General features: G+C 42.3%; 2 protein-coding genes across 6 annotated transcripts; both read left to right on the forward strand.

Annotated features, from left to right (window-relative positions):
- The first annotated feature begins 1,222 nt into the window (after positions 1-1,222).
- On the forward strand, positions 1,223-8,356 carry LOC119558210 (protein stoned-A). Of its 4 annotated transcripts, none has more exons than XM_037871511.1 (3): positions 1,223-1,363; positions 3,393-4,706; positions 7,053-8,356. In XM_037871511.1, exons 2-3 carry the CDS (start codon positions 3,422-3,424, stop codon positions 8,318-8,320), a joined length of 2,553 nt encoding a protein of 850 aa, XP_037727439.1. In that variant the 5' UTR covers positions 1,223-1,363; positions 3,393-3,421; the 3' UTR covers positions 8,321-8,356. The 4 variants fall into 4 exon arrangements, with proteins under 4 accessions (XP_037727439.1, XP_037727438.1, XP_037727437.1 ...); XM_037871510.1 differs by lacking the exon at positions 1,223-1,363 and adding an exon at positions 1,375-1,585 and having other exon boundaries at positions 3,264-4,706; XM_037871509.1 differs by lacking the exon at positions 1,223-1,363 and adding an exon at positions 1,375-1,585.
- Positions 8,334-19,168, forward strand: LOC119558209 (protein stoned-B). Of its 2 annotated transcripts, XR_005220173.1 has the most exons (8): positions 8,334-8,480; positions 9,614-11,239; positions 11,983-13,246; positions 13,932-14,183; positions 14,259-14,440; positions 15,183-15,393; positions 16,871-17,093; positions 17,220-19,168. XR_005220173.1 is itself a non-coding variant. In XM_037871507.1 (7 exons), the coding sequence occupies exons 1-7, from the start codon at positions 8,369-8,371 to the stop codon at positions 17,013-17,015; spliced, it is 3,792 nt and encodes a 1,263-aa protein (XP_037727435.1). In that variant the 5' UTR covers positions 8,334-8,368; the 3' UTR covers positions 17,016-19,168. The 2 variants fall into 2 exon arrangements, 1 of the variants encoding a protein (XP_037727435.1); XM_037871507.1 differs by having other exon boundaries at positions 16,871-19,168.
- Positions 19,169-19,556: the final 388 nt, after the last annotated feature.

Genomic DNA, 19,556 nt, shown 5'->3' on the forward strand with positions numbered 1-19,556 from the left:
AGCGCGAGCTCCAGCTCCGCTTAAGCTGCCAATTTGCTGGTGGTTATGGTATACGGAGTCCAAATGGAGAGGTCTTCGGAGATCATATTACTGGTGGTTCTGCTAAAAAGATTCTTCTATTAGTACAACGCAACCAAAATCTTTTGGCCAGATCTTACATTCTTTGCGAGGACACGCCCGGCAGGATGTCCATGTAGAGATCGAAGTCCCACTCGGCATGTTCCTTCCCACTGGGATTCTCTAGTGGATTTCCTCCAGCCCTTCAACTATTCTGCGGATTTGCCCCTATGTGGTTTTGCCTTCTGTCGGTCAAGTCCCACAATAATGGGCAACATCTTGGATTAGGCGTCCATTTTCATCTGCACTGACCTCCTTTGACCGTTTTTGGTGTTTTTCTTCCATTTAAAATTTTTAAATACCCCACCGCTTCTGCACGAACACCGCCAAAGATTAAATTTCTTATTCTTTGGGCAGCGGCTAACGGCGTTCATCGAAAATTCACTCCCGAAATCTGGTATTTTTTCTGGTATTTCCTTAGCTCATCTGAGTACCACGCTGAAAAACAGACCCGACGAAAAGCTTTAGCCTTCTGTTTGCCTCTCACTCACTCCTATAGTTAGCTCGCAGTTTTCGTCGATGTGAGTACTAGGCTTTAATTTCAAAGGGCATATACAATGTACATACATATGTACTTGTACATGTACAAAAGATCGAATAACCATTTCAACCTATTTTTATACAAGAGAGTGAAATTCATATAAAGTCCAATCATCCAATTAGCATATGTTTATGTAGTCATTTTTATTTACTCTTTACAAATAAGACATGGTTTTAATGAAAGAATAAACAAAAAGACGCTTAATTTCTTATATTTTAAAATTGTTTTCAAGTTTGAGGAACATATAACATTGATTTGACATTAAGTTTACGTTTTTTCGTTGTTTTTACACTTTAATGACAATTTTACTTAAATTTGACTTACATTCGTACAGGGCTGGCAAACGGTTTTGATACGCATGCGTTAGAAATCTAGACCAAATGAAATGTCAAGTGTCAAGCGGCAGTGACGTAAATGACAGCTCTCTTACTTTTAGTCTCTCTTTCGCTGAGCTTTGGACCTCTAAGAGCAGCGTGAGTCCCGCGGGAGAAACAGGATAGCAATAACCCAGCCTCATCTGTGGGAAAAACACTTTCCTTGGGGCACGGGCCAGTGCTTTTTAAGCTTTACTCAAGCTTTGGAAGGATTCACCGTTGACGCTGTCGCTGCCACTGCCGACGTCGCTGCTGGCGAAAAGCACTTCCTATGGAATTCAACGACATTTTATTCATTCTGTGCTAGATTTCCCGATAGTTCAAATCAGAGGTAAAGCCCCAAAGAGCGAACCGAAACGAAAATACCTGAAATCCGCAAAACCCAAGCTACAACGCTCAGTTGTTGTTATTGCTTGCTCTTTGATCATTATTATTTATTTTCAAAAACATTGGGTCCAGAAAGAAAAAATGAAATGGCAATGCCGAGTGCAAAAGTGTTTTTTTTTATCGACTCAAGTTTTACATTGAGATAAAGTGTGTACAAGAGTGAGATGTAAGTTGCATAACTTCCACAAGCCACTTCGAAAATACTCGGGAAACCCAGCAATTCATAATTTTTAAAAGCGCTAATTCAGGCCAGCGAAAAATATCATGTGTTTGGGCCCCTGTTTTCATACATAAAAATTGTATATTCATTAAATTGTATGTAAACGGCGTATGTGAGCGAGTGCGTGTGTGATGTGGAGTGCGTGGGTGCTGTCTCACTTGCACGAATAAGTCGCCCAGCTCGTACTTGCCTGGGATGCGAGTCTCTGAATCATCGATTTTTCCCAACAACACAGGAGAATAGGAAGGAGAAAAGAAAAATTAATAGGTAGAAATGAAAAAAGGAAGAACGTTACTACTGCCCTCTTTTTCAGAAAGAGATAGCGAGAGAGAAAGCGGCATTTGTCCTTTTTTCTAAGCTTTTCTGGTAGGACCATAGATCTGTCTAGCTCACTTACCATTTCGATGTCGATTACAAAATCATTACGGTAACGAATCTGACACCGTAGAAACCGTCCTACATTAGCAAAAAAAACATTAAATTCAAGATCAAACAATTTTTACTCGGGCAATATGCTATGTGAAATGTGAGCGAATATTAAAGCTGTTCAAGCTTTCGGAAGTGCGTCAATAGAAACTTCGATTTTTGCCATAACAGACATAAGACGTATATCAAGAAAATACTTTTCTTTGTAATTTGAAATTGTAATTTTCCTAGCAAAAATAAAAACTCATAATTATTTTAATAACGTGAAACATCGATTCTGAGTTAATGTTTATGTGTTAAATTAATTATTGTAATAAACTCAATCTTTATAATTTTTTGCTTAGTTCACTGAAAGAAAAAAGAATATTGAATTCCGTTATAAGCAAATGACTAAACATCGGGAAATTTTTAAAATTGTTGCGGCCATTGTGTTTGAAGTCGAAGTGCGTACTTTCATAGTACAACCTCTTCAAAATCTAGTGCTTTAAACCCCCTGCGAAAAATTAAAAAAAATTTCACCGTCTAGGAACATAAATTAATCAAACGAATTGTTCTAAACTAATTCTATAAAATTTGGAATATAACCTTTAGAAGAACATTTTTCGCATAACCACTCTAAAACATTTTTTTCCCCCATGAAAATAGAAAAGAACCTAGTATAAAAGCAAGAAAAAGCAAAATCAAAATAATATTTAAGGACGAGAAAAGGAAACATCTGTAAAATCAAATAGTAAAATGGTAGCAAAATGTGTTGCCTTTTTTTTTGGGCAGCGAAACTTTTTCGCCTTGAAAGTGAGTGTGGGTGTTGAATGTGTGTGCGCGTGTGAGCTCTGAGCTTTGACTAACTCAACTGATGTTATCGCGTTTCGCATTAAGAGCTGGGTGGTGGAAAGCTTTGACTATTCGGCAAGTTCACTTGTAGGTACACAATGAAGCGCTTTATATATACGTAAATAAATACGTAAAAAATTTTCCATAATCGGGGTTTTTGCTAGTTCTTCCTTTGAACTTAAGCGATAGCAACTGGAACAGCCGAAAAAATGTTGGAAAAGGCTGCGGTGAGTGAGCGGCTAAATCGTTGCATCGCCTAAAAATCCATAAAACAATCAGATTTTAGATATCCTAGTTTCGATACCGGTTCGATTTCGTGGGACATGCATAGCTTACATAATACCTCGTCTGCTCCTCCCACCCGCAGTACCAAGACCCCATCCAACTAGAACTAAACTGAACCCTACGTAGCCGCCGTAACCACCTCCAAAACCTTCATCTCCAGCTCGATTTCGTTTTCGACCCGGAGTCAGTAAGTTTCACGACCTATTTGCAGACCGATCTCGATGTCTCCGCAATTAGATAATGCTTAAGCTACCAAAGGGCCTAAAAAAGAAAAAGAAGAAGTCGAAAAAAGACCTAGAGCTCTTCACCGAGGAGGAGCTCGAGCAGTACAAGCGCGACTTAAAGGCCAAACAGGAGGCGGCGGCCATCAAATCGGACGCCGGCGAATCCGACGGAGGGGCATCAGACGTTGAAGCCCACCACGAGTCAGTTGCCTCCAATTCAGGATTGGGATCGGGATCTGGATCGGGCTACCAGGCACCGGCATTATCGTCGAGCAACTCTCACCAACAGCCGGGAGACCAAACTGAGGGAGCTGCCGGCGGCGACGAGGAGTGGGCCAAGTTTAAGGCACTCACCTCCGGCGTCGATAGCATCCTACATAAGACCCAGGACGAACTCGATCGGATCAAGAAGGAGTCCTTCTACCAGCGTCTGCCCTCTGCCGCCGAAAAAAAGAAACAAGAGGAGGAGGAGGCCGCTCGCCTTGAAGCCGAGCGACAGGAGCAGGAACGGCTGCGTCTGAGGCAGATCGAATCTCAGCGGGACAAGTTAGCCGAGGCCGTTGTCCAGCTATCGGAATCGGAGGAGGAGGCCGGCGACTATGAGGCCGATGATATCTTTGCTACCGACTACATCGAGGCCATCACCAGCGGTGAGCTCCAACTAGCTGTTGTTCCGGACTCCCCGGTCCTCGCCGACGACGGACCTGATCCCTTTGACACTGCCTACGCGGAGAAGGTCATTGTTGGCGCTGATCGAGCAAAGGGCAACAAGAAGCTAGTAAGCCTAGGGGCAGCCGTTGAAGTACTATCCGGTCGCGTAGACCGCGAGCACGCCGTTGCCTTAGCAAACCCAAAGCGTAAGTTAAGGAAGGGAATCCAGAACCTCCTGCTCAGCGAGAGCGTAGAGCTAGCTGATCCAGAAGCGGATCTTCTTGCCGCCGCTGCAAACGCCGAGCCGCAGCATAATCTACTTGACGATCTCGACGAGGAACTGCCCGAGTCCTCGGCCCCCATTGATCTCAGTGTCTCGTTGCACTTGCACTTAATTCAACACAAGCCTGTCGAGAACGAGGAGGAGCAGGATCAGGAAAATCAGCTGCTCAACCCGGATCTTTCCGAGTTCGATGCCCTTAAAGACGAGGAGGACGACGAGTTCGCCGAACTAGCCGCCGAGTCACTGACAAAAAAGGAAGAGGTTACTATCGTCACCCAGGTTGTTTTGCCCGGCGCGGAACTGTCAACTGAAGCCTTTGGAGAAGGAAGCTGGGCTGAATTTGAAGCGGAACCGGAACAAGAAACAGGTAAGAGCTCCAACCTATTTACTGCCTGCTATGATCTGCATCACAGTAAAATCGGACTTGTAAAATTTTAAGTTATGTTTAACTTTAACAGTAAATAAAAAATTGCACTTGGCTATTCTTATCCAAAATTTGAATGCAAGACACTGTTCACCTAGTATTGAGTCGAAAAAGTTGTCGCAAACTGTCATTATTAAACTTTGAATTGGGAATTGCTACACAATTTTACAAAAATTGGTGTTGCCTTAATTAGTGAAATTTAAGTAAAAAGGATTATTTAAAACTCTATCTTTGGCTTATTGTTGTTAATTCTTTGATGAACACCGTAATGGGTTGTGTAAGTATACTTGAAACCCATTTGAGCAAATATGTACATGAAAAATGTTGTAGGTGATTTTTGATTCAATTGAAATAGTGACTAGGCTATGAGCTAAAAATGTTTGTTGTTACCACAAAAAGGCTTATAAATTTAAAAAAGAAGCACAAATTTCTATTATTATGAAATTAAATACCTAACTCGCTAGGTCTAGCTGATCAAGAATATATATTCTTTACAGGGTCGGATATGTCTCCTAAACTGCGTTTCAAACTTATAACTGAACTATTAATACCCTTTGTCGGATATCTCCAATAGTATAAGATAATTTGTAAAAAAAAACACCGAAGCTATAATTTGATTCATATTATTCTCCCACCGATTTTCTGATCGTTCCTATGGCAGCTATATGATATAGTCGTCCGATTTTGATAAAATTAAATTCGAAAATTAGAACTAATTATAAAATGTTATATCCAAGCGTAGGAGGTTATATGTTAAAAAACACCAAAGATAGAATTTATTAACATTTTTTTTTCCGATTATTCCCATGGGAGCTTTAAGATATAGTTGTCCTATCCGGCTGGTTCCGACTTACTATATGCAAAAGACAGAATACTTTTGGAAAAGTTTCAGCCCGATAGTTTTAAAACTGAGAGACTAGTTTGCGCAGGAACGGACGGGCAGACGGACATGGCTAGATCGACTCGTCTAGTGATGCTGATCAAGAATATATATACTTTATGGGGTCGGAAACGTCTCCTTTGCTGTGTTGCAAACTTCTGACTGAAATCATTATACCCTCTGCAAGGGATAAAACACCAAAGATACAAATTTCTTATAATTTTTATTTCGATAATTCCTATGGGAGCTATAAGATATAGTTGTCCGATCCGGCTGGTTCCGACTTATATACCACCTGCAAAAGAAGAATACTCTTGGGAAAGTTTCAGCCCGATAGCTTTAAAACTGAGAGACTAGTTTGTGTAGAAACGGACGGACAGAGGGACATGGCTAGATCGACTCGTCTAGCGATGCTGATCAAGAATATATATTCTTTATGGGGTCGGAAACGTCTCCTTCACTGCGTTGCAAACTTCTGACTGAAATCATAATACCCTCTGCAAGGGTATAACAAAAAAGAACGAGTGTCTCGACTATCAGATACCCGTTACTCGGCTTTTAAATTGAAAATTGATAAAAGTTAAGTTAAAACGTTAGGATGACCGCTTTAATTTGGAGTACCCTCCGAAGATTCGCAAATAATCGCATTAGGCACACGGGTTCGCCGTACGAGAGTAAGTCGTAGACTAATAGAAAAACAGAAAGACTTACAGCGCTGTTACGTGCACAAATTGTCGGTCCTTTTTACTGTCCCCAAGTGCTTTTCAATAATGGGTAAACAATTTTTGGGTAGCTTAGCTTAAGATTATTCTCCTGTTGAAATAATAACTTACTCTTCTTTAACCGGGGTTAGATTACGTCTTCGTTAAGGTTGTCCTAAAAAATTTTTAGGAACACATGCTTGTCCATTATAGTGTTTATAAGTGCAAGTTTTCAACTCCATCTGATCCAATACAGCCTCAGACCGTCCCGCTACGACCGCCGGGCTAAACACATGCTGTTAAATTTTTTAAGTTTAACGCTGTTTTTGGTTTTCTTGGCCATCCGAACCAAAAATGTTAAATTTAGACTCAATGTTTTAAATAACAATATACCGAAACGATTCCAGCTCGCTCACATATGTTTTAGCGAAATACAAACTTTTTTGTTCACTGAGGAAAAATTTAGATAACATAAATTTTAGATAACATTCTTTAAACCTATAATTTAAGATGCTAGACTGTATATGTATATATGTATGTATGATCGCTGTTCAGGAGCCAGGCGTTTGCCACAATTAAAAAATGACTACATATAAATTCCTATAAAGAAACTAACCAATTATTTGATTACTTTTATAAGGGAGCTATTTTGAAACCTGCAGCCCTATTTAGTTTTCTAACCAATCCATTCACTTTTTCTATCCCTAGGAAAGCCAAAGCGTCCGCCACCCCCAGTTCGTCCGCCCACAGGACCCCACATCGTACCCGGTGCCATTTTCGTTTCGGACGACGAGGAGGAGAATCCGGACGACGATCCATTTAACACAAATTACGCGGAACAGGTGATCAAGAAGACCACCGTACTCGAGGAAGACGACGACTTCGATCCGCGCGCTGAGGAACCAGCCACTGGGTCATCCTCTTTAGCAGCTCCAGCTCACGATCTTCTCGCTGGAAGTACTACCGATCTCAGCCAGGTGGTTCCAGCGCCCTTGGCTCCTACTTTAAGTGTCGACCAGGATCCGGAAGACTTCGATCCCTTTGACACCTCGGCCATATCGGCTTTAGTGCAGCCCAAGGTTACTGAGCTGCGCTTTCTGGAGCGCGAGCTTCTCAACGAGTCCAGCGAAGTGGGAGTCACCCTTAAGCACTCTCTGAGCGACCCAGACTTTGACCCAAGAGCGGATCAGGAAACACCAGCGGAGCCGCAAGCGAAAGTAGAACACATACAGACGGATTTCGACACAGCCCGCCGAAAGTCCTCTCTGAGTCTGAACATCCAGGCCAAAAGTGTGGGTTTCCTGGTGCCAGCACCGGATCTTCTTGGTTTGGGTAATGAGTTGGGGGCCAATAAGAAGCCACTAACGCCGTATTACGCACCAACTGGAAATCCTTTGCAGGAAAGAGAGCGTGAAGCCGAAGACGTTGATCCCTTCGACACATCTTACGTGCCTGAGGCAAGGCTTAGCGACATAGAGCTGAAACATATAGAAAAGGATCTGATCTCTGAACCCTCTAATCTACGGCACAGCCTCTCCGACCCTGATTTCGATCCTCGGGCTCCTCCCACTCCGGTTCCCGCTGAAGTCTTGCTGACCGTCGAGGAGAATATCAACATTAAGGTCTTGACACCCGCCCAGGAGCGAAAGAAGTTAACTAGCTCCGTCGAATTTGGCGACGAAATTGACCCCTTTGACACCTCCATAGCGGCTAATCTCCGACCGGGTCAGACGGAGTTGAAACTACTGGAGAACGAACTCCTGCCGGAGACAAGGACCTCGGTGACCGACGTCCTAGACGCTCAGAGCGACGCGCAGGAGTTGGGTTTTGGCGACAAGGTACTCACGCCCTCGACGCACTTGAGACCGGCACTGCCCGCCCAGAATCTTGATCCGTTTGACACTTCCATTGCGGAGAATCTTGTGCCCGGCGAGACAGAAATCAAACTGCTCGAAAGTGAACTGATTGAGCGCTAAGCCTAGAAAGTCGAAATATTCAAGCACAGATAAACAACAGGAGAAATCATGGCCAATCCTTTTTTGATGGACGACGACCTGGATGGCGGCGATTTGGCCGCCAATCCATTTCTCATGCAGTCTGAGCCGGAACCTAGCACAGATAATCCATTTGGAGCAGGTATGTGCCAACTTAATTAAAAGACTTTCGATTTTAATTTCCCCAGTGCTGAAATCTAGCAATATGTATGAAAAATATCTAAGGTATTTAATTGCGTGGCAAAAGTAAAAACTGTAAGTTTGCCAGACGAAAAAGTGATAAAGCCCTTTTTTAAAAAATCGTTGGACGAAATTGACGCAAAAAATACCAACTTTTTATACCCGTTTCTCGTAGAGTAAGAGGGTATACTAGATTCGTCGGATTCGTCGTTTCCGACCCCATAAAGTATATATATTCTTGACCAGGATCAATAGCCAACTCGATCTAGCCATGTCCGTCTGTCCGTCCGTCCGGATGAACGCTGAGATCTCGGAAACTATAAGAACATGACATCATGAAAATTGTGGGCGCCACAGGCTTGGGCGTTTTGTGGGCGTTAGAGTGGGCGTGGCATAACAAACCTGCGCTGTGTACAAGGCTACGGAATCTAAATCTGAAATCCCAATTCTCTATCTTTAATAGTTTCCGAGATATTCGCGTTCATACTTACGATTTTTGAAGTTTGTGGGCGGTTTGTGGGCGTAGCAAACTTTTTTTTGGATCAATCGATAGGTATTGATGAGAACAATACATTTTTATTCTAGCATCAAAACTGTAGGAGCCAAGGTTTTGGGCGGTTTGTGGGCGTTAGAGTGGACGTGGCACCCTGCTGAAACAAACTTGCGCTGCGCAAGAAGCTCAGGAATCTATATACCAAATCCCAACTTTCTAGCTTTTGTACTTTCCGAGATCTCAGCGTTTTTACGGACGGACAGACAGACGGACATGGCTAGATCGACTTGGCTGGTGATCCTGATCAAGAATATGTATACTTTATGGGTTCGGAAACGCTTCCTTCTACCTGTTACATACTTTCCGACGAATCTAGTAAACGCTTTTACTCTACAAGTAACGGGAATAAAAAAGCTTTTTAAATTATAAAAATTCAATTTTATACCGGGTTTCTATCCAGAAAATACAATTGTGGTTTTAAACGTATAGAATATTCTCTTTTGCTTTACTAGTAACGGGTATAATAAGATCGTTAGATGGAATATGTATATTTAACAACTTTTAACTTCTTTACTTACATCAACACTTAAATCTTTATTTAGCTACTGGTGCTTCTAATCCCTTTGCCTTTGGTGGCGATGATCTCGAAACGGGGGCGGAACCGGAGGTGGAAGCAGCCCATGATAATGATCTCGATCCTGCGATGAGTTTCTTTGGGACCACGATCGAGGCGGAAGACGATGCGTTGAGTTTGAAATCAGGTGCCGAGGAGGAAGACGAGGGCGTCAAAAAACCGGCCCAATCGCAGTCACATGTGCACCCGCCTCCTCCACGCCCCCAGGCTCCCCCACAGAGCACACAAGATCTAATTAGCACGGTGTCCAATCAGTTGGAGGAGACCAGTTCGGAGCTACTAGGTCGCATACCCGCCACCCGATCTCCCAGTCCCGTTTCGATGCGGGATCTGCACTCGCCGAGTCCCACTCCGGACTCTGGACTCGCTGATCTCCTGGATGTATCGGTGGATAGTGGGTCGAGTGCCCATACTCAAGGCATGGATGTTGATTTGATTGGGGTAGCTGCAGGTGGTGTGCCCTTGGATAATCCCTTCGCAGTGCCGACGGCTGTGCCTAATATACAGGCGGCAGCACCACTGCCAGCCACGCCAGTAAAGCAGCCTCCACGCCCACCACCGCCACGCCCCGCTCCGCCACGTCCCTCACCCCCTGGTCAGATGGCGCCCCAAAGACCTCCGCCACCGGTTGCTGCAGCTGCTTCACGGCCAGCCGCCGCAGAAGCGGATGATCTTCTGGACATGTTTGGCACCACGTCGAACAAGCCGGTCAAGCCGCCACCACCCAAGTCCAAGGAAGATATTCTGAGTCTTTTCGAGCAACCACAAGCTCCGCCAGCACCCAAACCGGATTTACTTCATGACGATTTACCCGAAACGAAGGTGGAGGATGTGCCGCTGGAACTGGTGGATCCCGACGAGGACCAGGGGGATGGGACCACCTCACGGGATGACCCGGTATTCACCTCCCTGCTAATACGACCAGATGAGAGTACCCATGACATAACATCCCAACCGCAGGCGGCTACGGGTTTGGAACGGCAGGCGAATCACATGGCGGCGCCACCGGAAACGCCCAGCAGACAGAGGGCACCCACGCCGGATATCGAGATCACAACGGTGGAGGATCTTCCGCGTTCCGATGATGAGGATGAAGCTGATGTTAAGCAGGTACCGGAGGCGGATGCAGAACCAAAAATTGAGCCAGAAGCGGAGCCCGAGATCATCTCTGATCACAGCCCGCCAACGGAATCACTTGTTACTACCCAGGCCGCCCTTGCCGATAATGAGCCACTGGCTAGTGAACCTGAGCCAGAGCAAATGGACACCGGTCTGGACTTTCCGCTGGCCACCAGTGGCCTGGCCAGTGGTCAGTTGTCCGCTAACCCCTTCGCCAGCCCTGACGAGGATGAAGAACCAAGCTTCGCACCCGTTCCCGTGGCGGTGGCCAATATTTTTGCCGTGGATGATCTGGAGCCGGAAGTGGAGCCTCCGCAGACGGAAGTGTCTTCTAGCTATACTGCAAATATTTTTGCGGCCGAACCGGACGAATTCGACGCCTTCTCGGCCAAGTTCGACTCGGTGAAGAAGGACAACATCAGCATACTGGATGGTTTTGGAGGATCCGGAGCCATAACGCCCACGGGTGGAGATGGTAAGTTTTATTAAACATAATCGGAATATAATTTATAAGCGAATTTAAATAGAACAACATACTGATTTAAGTATATATAATGTTTTGGTTAATCAATGTAGAAAAGAAACAACCTTTATCGTTGAGTTCAGATTATAAACAGTTTTTTTTTCAAATGTTTCGATTAAGTGACTCCACCTAGAAAAAAAAATTCCATATGGATTGCTATATGGACTAAACGTTAGATTCTTATTATTGTCCAGCCCTATAGGGCGTATACTCATCGACAGCATCTAAAATGATACAGAACCCCGATGTCTTCTTTAAAAATGTTCATATGAGTTTAAATATTTGTAACAAGCTATATGGACTTCTGAAAATTTGTTTGCTGCCAAAGCGGAATACGCGGTCAGACGCTATAGCACCAAAAGCTAAATAAACTGTGGTAGCGCTTTTTACAACTACAATGTATATAAAGTTTTTTAAAGTGTCGTTGTTATTCTTTGTTATTGTTTTTTTTAATTTGTTCCATTTAATTTTATGGCTTTCATTCGATAGGTACTATGGCGGTTTGTGTCGCATGATAATGATCAAATGCAGAACAATCTGATGTATATTTATGAATAGGCACAAAACAGCATTGATTACCTGCATATATTTTAGGAATATTACTTAAAAGTGAGCCCACGATTCCAAAAAGTGTTTGAGCTAAAAAGTAATAAGACAAATTGGTAATTTTTTTACGTACTTATATCGTTTTCCAGCTTGGGGGGACAGTGCTTTTGGCTCTGCTACAATCTCGGCGAATGCCTTTGGCGACACCAATTCAGCAGACGATGGATTCGGCAATGAGGACGATGATTTCTATGCTATGCAGGCGCCCGCTCGCGCGGATTCCGTGGAATCGGTGGATAAGGAGTTTAGCGTAATCATCCGACCGAAGGCTGAGGGAACTGGAGTAGTGGCTCCCCAACTGGCGCCACCACCACCGCCGGTGCGTGTTGCCAATCAGGCACATACCACATCACCGCCCGGTTCAACTGTAAATCCCTTTGAAGATGTCAGTGGCTTTCCGGCTCCTGGCCCACTACCTATCGATGGAACCGCCATGAAACGCACGGACTCGCAAGACACGCCACAGACACCACTCTATGACGAGGATGTATCGCAGCCACTAGAGGAGTTTCCGCGACTCCATTATGTGGGACCCGGCTGGGAGATGCAACTGCGTCAGCCTAACAAGAAGAAGATTACCGGACAACGCTTCTGGAAAAAGATCTTTGTCCGCCTTGTGGTGCAGAACGACGTTCCGGTGGTCCAGTTGCTCAACCAGGCAGGCGACAAACAGCCCTTCCAGGAACTGCCATTGCAACCCTCGTATTCCGTGTCTGAAATTGGGGCCCAGCAGTACGACCAGTTCGGCAAGATATTCACGATGAAGCTACAGTACATTTTCTACAAGGAGCGACCCGGCGTAAGACCCGGCCAGGTGACCAAGGCGGAGCGGATCACAAACAAGCTGACGAAGTTCGCACAATACGCCATCGCTGGCGACTACGAGGGCGTCAAGGAGTTTGGAAGCGATCTCAAAAAACTGGGCCTGCCCGTGGAGCATGCGCCGCAGTCTTCCCAGCTCTTCAAAATCGGTTCGATGAACTACGAGGACATGAAGCAGTTCTCCATTTGTATCGAGGAAGCGCTGTTTAAGCTGCCTGCCCTGCGGGAACGAGCGTTAACTTATAAAATGGAAGAGGTCCAGGTGACCGCCGTGGATGAGATCACTGTGGAACAGGACTTCGAGGGCAAGATCCTCAAGCAGATTGCCCGGGTGCGACTCTTCTTCCTCGCCTTCCTCACCGGCATGCCAACCATAGAGTTAGGCGTGAACGACATGTGGCGGCAGGGGAAGGAGGTCGTCGGCCGGCACGACATCATCCCGGTGGCCACCGAGGAGTGGATCCGACTGGAGGCCGTTGAGTTTCACAGTGTGGTCAATCAGCAGGAGTATGAGAGAACGCGCACCATCAAGTGAGTAGAAATCAGAGTGGGGTTGAGACGGCATACGTTGGAAGCAAGGGTCATTGCCATCTTTTATGTAAGTAGTATATTCATAACAAAGCTAAATGTTACATAAACTACTATACAAATAAAGATGTTACCATGATCCAAAATCTACAATTAAAGAAATAGACAAGTGAGCTAGTAAATAATGATTTTTTGTTTAAATGAAAAGCGCATAAGATTTTACTCTTCGAGTAACGGGTATAAAATCAACCGCTATTTAGGGTCTGCGCTTTGGTTTATCATTCATACGCATAGCTGCCTTTAATCAAATTTATTATTTTCATATAGGGGTCTTTCCATATATTACGTACTCATAGTTTTTCCGATGCTTGACCCCCTCCCCTATGTAATAAATTGAGCAAAAAAATTGATTCGTTTTATAGGCGTAATCATTTGGCTGACACCCCCATCCCACCACCTATGCGATTTAGTTTTCCACCCAAATCTCGGGATCTTTGTCCAATTATTTATTCATATCATATAAAGTTGGTGGAAATCGATTTATTTGCAAAAAAATTGTAGCTGGAATAAGATTTGAGATAAGTAAGATTTAAGGGAACTTTGAGACGGCGACGCGATGACAAAATATAAAAATGTAGTTTTTGCATATTTTTGTTGTTTTTTTTTATTAAACCCAAATTCAATCCAGATTTCAACCGCCCGATGCCAACTATATTGAACTGCTGCGCTTCCGTGTGCGTCCGCCCAAGAATCGCGAACTTCCGCTGCAGCTAAAGGCCACCTGGTGTGTCACAGGCAACAAAGTCGAACTACGAGCTGATATCCTGGTGCCGGGATTCACCTCACGCAAGCTGGGACAAATCCCCTGTGAGGATGTCTCGGTGCGCTTCCCAATTCCCGAATGCTGGATATACCTGTTCCGCGTGGAGAAGCACTTTCGGTGGGTATTTCTGGCAATGGTCAACAGGTTTTTGGTATTTAATGGCTTATATTTCTCTCGGAAATACTGACACAGATACGGTTCAGTCAAGTCGGCACATCGGCGAACTGGCAAGATCAAGGGAATCGAGCGGATACTGGGTGCCGTGGACACGTTGCAGGAGTCGCTGATAGAGGTGACCTCGGGGCAGGCCAAGTACGAGCACCATCATCGGGCTATTGTGTGGCGTTGTCCCCGTTTACCCAAGGAGGGTCAGGGTGAGTTAAAACTTAAGTTCCTATAATTAAATGTTCCGTATATATGTACTTAAAAGCTAAGAGACTAGCTTGCAAGGAAACGGATAGACGGACATAGCAAGACCAACCAGACTGTTGATACTGATTAAAAATAAATATACACTATGGAGGTGGAAATGTCTCTTTCCCTGCGTTTCAAACGTCTGATTGATATGATAATACCTTCTTTAAGAAGGTCGGTATCGGACGAATATATCATATAGGTGTCGTAGAAACTTTCGGTGCATTATATACTAATCTGCCGAATATATATATTTTATATTATAAACTTTATACTGTTGTTGTAATATGTAAGTATACAAATGCAAGGCTACTCAGATAATTTTTTTTGTTCTTGCAAATTCGGAGGGTTAAACGTGACATAGTTTCTTTGGCAATATTGCTTAGCACTCTCCATAGATAAATTTCCCCCCCTACGATTTATAACTTTTCTTGGGCCCATACAAATCGATCCGTCCTAATATATACGTAAGATTTTAGTTGGCTTTGGCTTGCTTTGGTATTTACTGAATGGGTATATAAACTTTGGCTTGTCGAGGTTATCTTTTTTTCTTGTAATAAATATTTATTTATTCTCAGGTTAAAAGGCAATTGCAAATTACCTATTCCTGTAATAGTTAAAATCAGCGATTCAATGAAAATTATAAATATATTACATGATTATGTGATTACAATAACTAATTTTTAATCATTCTCCCGTTAGGCGCTTATACCACGCATCAGCTAGTCTGCCGTATGGCCCTTACTTCGTATGACCAGATCCCAAGCGAACTGGCGCCGTACGCATTCGTGGAGTTTACTATGCCCGCCACGCAGGTCTCGCATACCACCGTGCGCTCCGTGAGTGTCCAGGATTCGGATGCCGATGAACCGCCGGAGAAGTACGTTCGCTATTTGGCACGGCACGAGTACAAGTGAGTAACGATGATTTCTGTACATGGCGTTGTGGCCACTTTTTGGGAAGGAGATGGTTTGTCTTCATTCAAGTGTCGTTAGGAAATTGGTTGACTTTTAATAACAAAGGCCAATCCGATTCGAAAAAAAATATCAGTGGATATTAGGAACCCCGTAGGCAAAGAATGATGACTTTCACCGTCCACAATATAAACAATCATATGGGGCTTTGGGGCTATCCCTTTTTCTAAGCGAATGGCCAGCCAGGTTGTGTCCTTCTTGGCAAGAACGCCCGAGGGAGATGTAGATATTTAGGCAGGACTTGTGGGTGTATAATGGGCGTTCAGACGGACATGTCTAGATCGACTAGATCATTTGATCCTGATTAAGAATATATATACTTTATAGTGGCGGAGACGCTTCCTTCTACCTATTAAATAATTTCTGGATTCCTAAAAAATAAATTAATCGAGGACTTTTCCAAGGAAGCTATCCAAGAAGTACAGTCGACCGTGATGGTAGCTATAGCAAAAATATGAAAACAATACAGGGCCGCCCAAGATACAAAATATGAAAAATATAAATTACATTTAAATTTCAAAATATCGGCTAAGAGAAGATGTAATTTCAAAATTAATTTTATTTTGAGCAAAAAATAAATAAAAATCAACAATAATCATTACGTTTGATTTTTATTTATTTCGTTCAGGTATAACGATTATTTTTGACTTTCATTATAAAACTGAAAAATTATTATTGATTTTGAGGAATATTGTTAAGATCACAAATTAAAAAATCATGATGAAAATGGATAGACTTCCCAAAGAGAATTACTATGGTATTTTCCTTTTCTGGGTATGTCGATCCAAAGTGCCTGATTTTTTGATTCATAAAAAAAATCAATAATCATTACTTACAGTCCCTGATAAATTTGTTGTATTTATTTACACTTTTACAAAACCTTTAAATATATGGGCGCTAGATTTTTTATGGCAGGCTGCAGTAATAACACACTAAAATTTGGACAGTATTACGTAATAAGTAGCCAATTTTTTTCAGCAGAATGCGACGCCCTAAATGCTGAGAATTGTACCAATCGCATGGTTATTTTAAAAGTTATGCCTAAGCTAAAAGGCTTTGAAATGGTGAATAGTACCGCTACCGTCCGCTAGGTGTCGTGGCTGTGACATGGTCTGTAGTACCGCTACCGTCCGCTAGACATGCGTGGGGTGTGCCGCGCTTATTAAATGCCTTTGAATTTTATTTTATTTTAAATTTGAAACAGGTATCTGATAGTCAAAGCACTCGACTATTGAGTTTCTTCTTTTAAATTTGTTTAAACGAATTTTTCAGGGCAAGCAATCCGACTATCAAGATTAATAACAGGAAATGAAGACAGGCTTGAAATATGAAAAAAAAATTTTCAAAAATTTCTATTGTGTAAAGAGGTCTTTAATAGCAAAAACCGTGTAAATTGAATGTAAATTTTCTTTCTAGGGTTGGCATCGAGACCACGCACGGCGAGTCCACGAACGCGTACCTGGCGGCAACGCGTCCCATTCGCGAGGAGCCACCAAGCACGGCCATCAAGTCCACTGCATCCCCGGTCCCGCCCAGCGATTCGGACACCGATTCCAACTAAGCTGGCATCGCCGAGCTACTGAAACGGAAATCCAAATTCCCAAGTGAATTGAACGGCAGTGCATCCAATCAGCTTTCTGTAGATATTCCACGTTCATGGTTTTCCCAATCGTTCTTGTTATATACCTATTATACAATACACATAGATATATCTTGCCCCTAATATATATTTTTGTGTGCGTCTGCGCCAATTTTTTCCCTCTAGCTTTTGCAGCGGGTTCATCGCGTTCGGTTTAGGTAAAGAGTAGTAGACAATAAGGTTAAGTGCAGCAAGTGATGTGTTCGAAGATTACGAAGCAGACGAATAGATGAACACTGTGTAAAAAGCCAAATGAATGAAGACCGAGATAAAGCTAATGGATCTGTGGACACGTCAACGGAGGAAAAGATAGCGAAAGCGTCATAGGTACCCTATATCCTACAAACCATATAGCCACAGCCATAACCACATGAACTAACTTAGCCTACCCTAAAAGAAAACTAAATTGCTTTACTTGTAGCCACACGATCATGTTAAAGGTAATTGATATCAGACCAGAATCGTACGTAAAACAACTCATACATATGCATAGGGATAATGGTTATAATCTCAAGACACAAACATACTCACATGAAGCATATATCCAATAACTGATGTTATCTGAAGTAAGCACGAAGCCAGGGAAATGAAAAGCAATTTCACCATACAGCATTCCAAAAACAAAGGCTACAGTGCACGTATGTATGGGAAACCACTAATAAAACGAGCTGCCAGCCTCACATAAGACTAATCAACGCTGGCCCCAGCAGCCAATATCGCATAATGTTAACCAAATGTTGAATTCTGGTACAAATCGCCAGCTTCGAATAGTTTAATTAAAACAGGAGTAAGATGCCAGTTTTAGACGACGTTATCAACCCTCGAAAGAGCTGCTTTACATAAAGTCAATCAACACTGGTCAGATTACATATGTATGTATGGTGGACGTGAATCTTTAAACTATCCATAGCCATCAAATACACTTTAAGCCCTATGTATACCATTGATTTAACGATACATTTAGAGATGAATTCAGAACTCCAAGCTAAAGTAAAAACCTAAATGGAAATGCATATTCAAATGTTATTGTTGTGAATCAAATTAAATTGTATTCAAACTAAAATAAAAAGTACATAAAGGAAAACAGTATAGGCAGATCATATTTGTTAACGTAAAAAAGTAAATTAAAGTGTATGATGACACTAAAATTAAACATTTAACTAAATCAAGATATTCATAACTATTTGCCATACATATTGATTGATTCATTGAGTTTACTAGGAAGGTTGCATAAAACTAGATTTGTTAATTACGTGTTAAAAGAATATATTCTACGAACCCAGCCTAACCACCTCCTAAAATATTTGCTTGTTACGATTTCTTCTCCACTCCATATTCCATGTCAGACAACAATCCTACAAATACATAAAACGACTCGCAATGGAATCACAATTAAATATTAATAGAGAATGTGTATATTGTATTATGTATGTTACACTATTAACCTACGTTGTATTTTCTTTATCGTCTAAAACATTTGTATTGTATGTACAATAAAAACGAAGGAAACCCATGTAAACAAACCGAACGGTTGACAAACATTCTCACATGTTATATTTATAGATTAATTACACTAGTTTACAGGCGAAATGCTCCAAGAAGGATGATGGTAGTTACTAGTTGGACCCCTAGGTCACAAAAAAAAAGTTTATTTTACATTTCAAAGTTTGCCGAGTTGTAGCTCTCAATATACTCATATATCACCTAAGTTGATTTATCGCAACTCGAGATAAAATTAAAAAATCGGAGATACCAAACAAATTTTCTTTAAAAAAATCTTTTAAAAATGAATTCTATACAAGTTTGTTAAACTTCTTTTGTTAAGGTCTAGGGGTTCAACTCTACCAGGAACTACCATCATCCTTGTTGGAGCATTTTCAAAACATTATTTTGTAAACTAGTGTTATACAAGAATCGATGTTCCGACTACGATATATGCTCTCGATCCGTGTCGGATTGACGACATATACTGCGCTGGGATCGGTCGTTATTATATAAATATACGGCGCAAGCCAATGGTATTAACCGATAAACTAAATACAGTATAATAAATTATTATGAACCTGACAAAAAAACGCATTATGGTGGAATATTATCTAGTCAAATGAGAAAATAAACATTGAGACAACAAATATTAAGCAATGCAAACTTTCTTCTCGCTTTTAACTGGGATTTGGGATGAGTTTTAAAACTAGGATTTCGAAAAATGCGTATCCGACCGAATTGAGCAATTTGTTGTTTGTTTTCTGCCATTTCGATATTAAAGCCTAGTACTCAGATCGGCTAAGAGTTTCACTAGTCAAAAAACCTTATTCTTTGTAGTGTGACCAAAGTTTTCAAAGATCACCCGCGATGCATGTGGCATGGTCTTACTGTCAAGCGGCTGGGCTTGTTGCCAAAAGGAAAAAAAAACAATTGGAGCAATTTAAAAAAAAAGTCTGCTGGTGCACAAAGAAATTAAAA

The sequence above is a fragment of the Drosophila subpulchrella genome, chromosome X (genome assembly GCF_014743375.2).
Source record: "Drosophila subpulchrella strain 33 F10 #4 breed RU33 chromosome X, RU_Dsub_v1.1 Primary Assembly, whole genome shotgun sequence".
NCBI classification, from domain to species: Eukaryota; Metazoa; Arthropoda; class Insecta; order Diptera; family Drosophilidae; genus Drosophila; species Drosophila subpulchrella.

What these genes read in the sequence shown, in the direction of transcription:
- LOC119558210 (XM_037871511.1), top strand. Translation starts at nt 3,422, where the DNA reads ATGCTTAAGCTACCAAAGGGCCTAAAAAAGAAAAAGAAGAAGTCGAAA. An exon ending in GGAACCGGAACAAGAAACAG is followed by an intron (nt 4,707 to 7,052) that starts GTAAGAGCTCCA and finishes TTCTATCCCTAG; the next exon opens with GAAAGCCAAAGCGTCCGCCA.
- LOC119558209 (XM_037871507.1), top strand. Translation starts at nt 8,369, where the DNA reads ATGGCCAATCCTTTTTTGATGGACGACGACCTGGATGGCGGCGATTTG. An exon ending in AGATAATCCATTTGGAGCAG is followed by an intron (nt 8,481 to 9,613) that starts GTATGTGCCAAC and finishes ATCTTTATTTAG; the next exon opens with CTACTGGTGCTTCTAATCCC. An exon ending in TTTACCCAAGGAGGGTCAGG is followed by an intron (nt 14,441 to 15,182) that starts GTGAGTTAAAAC and finishes TTCTCCCGTTAG; the next exon opens with GCGCTTATACCACGCATCAG.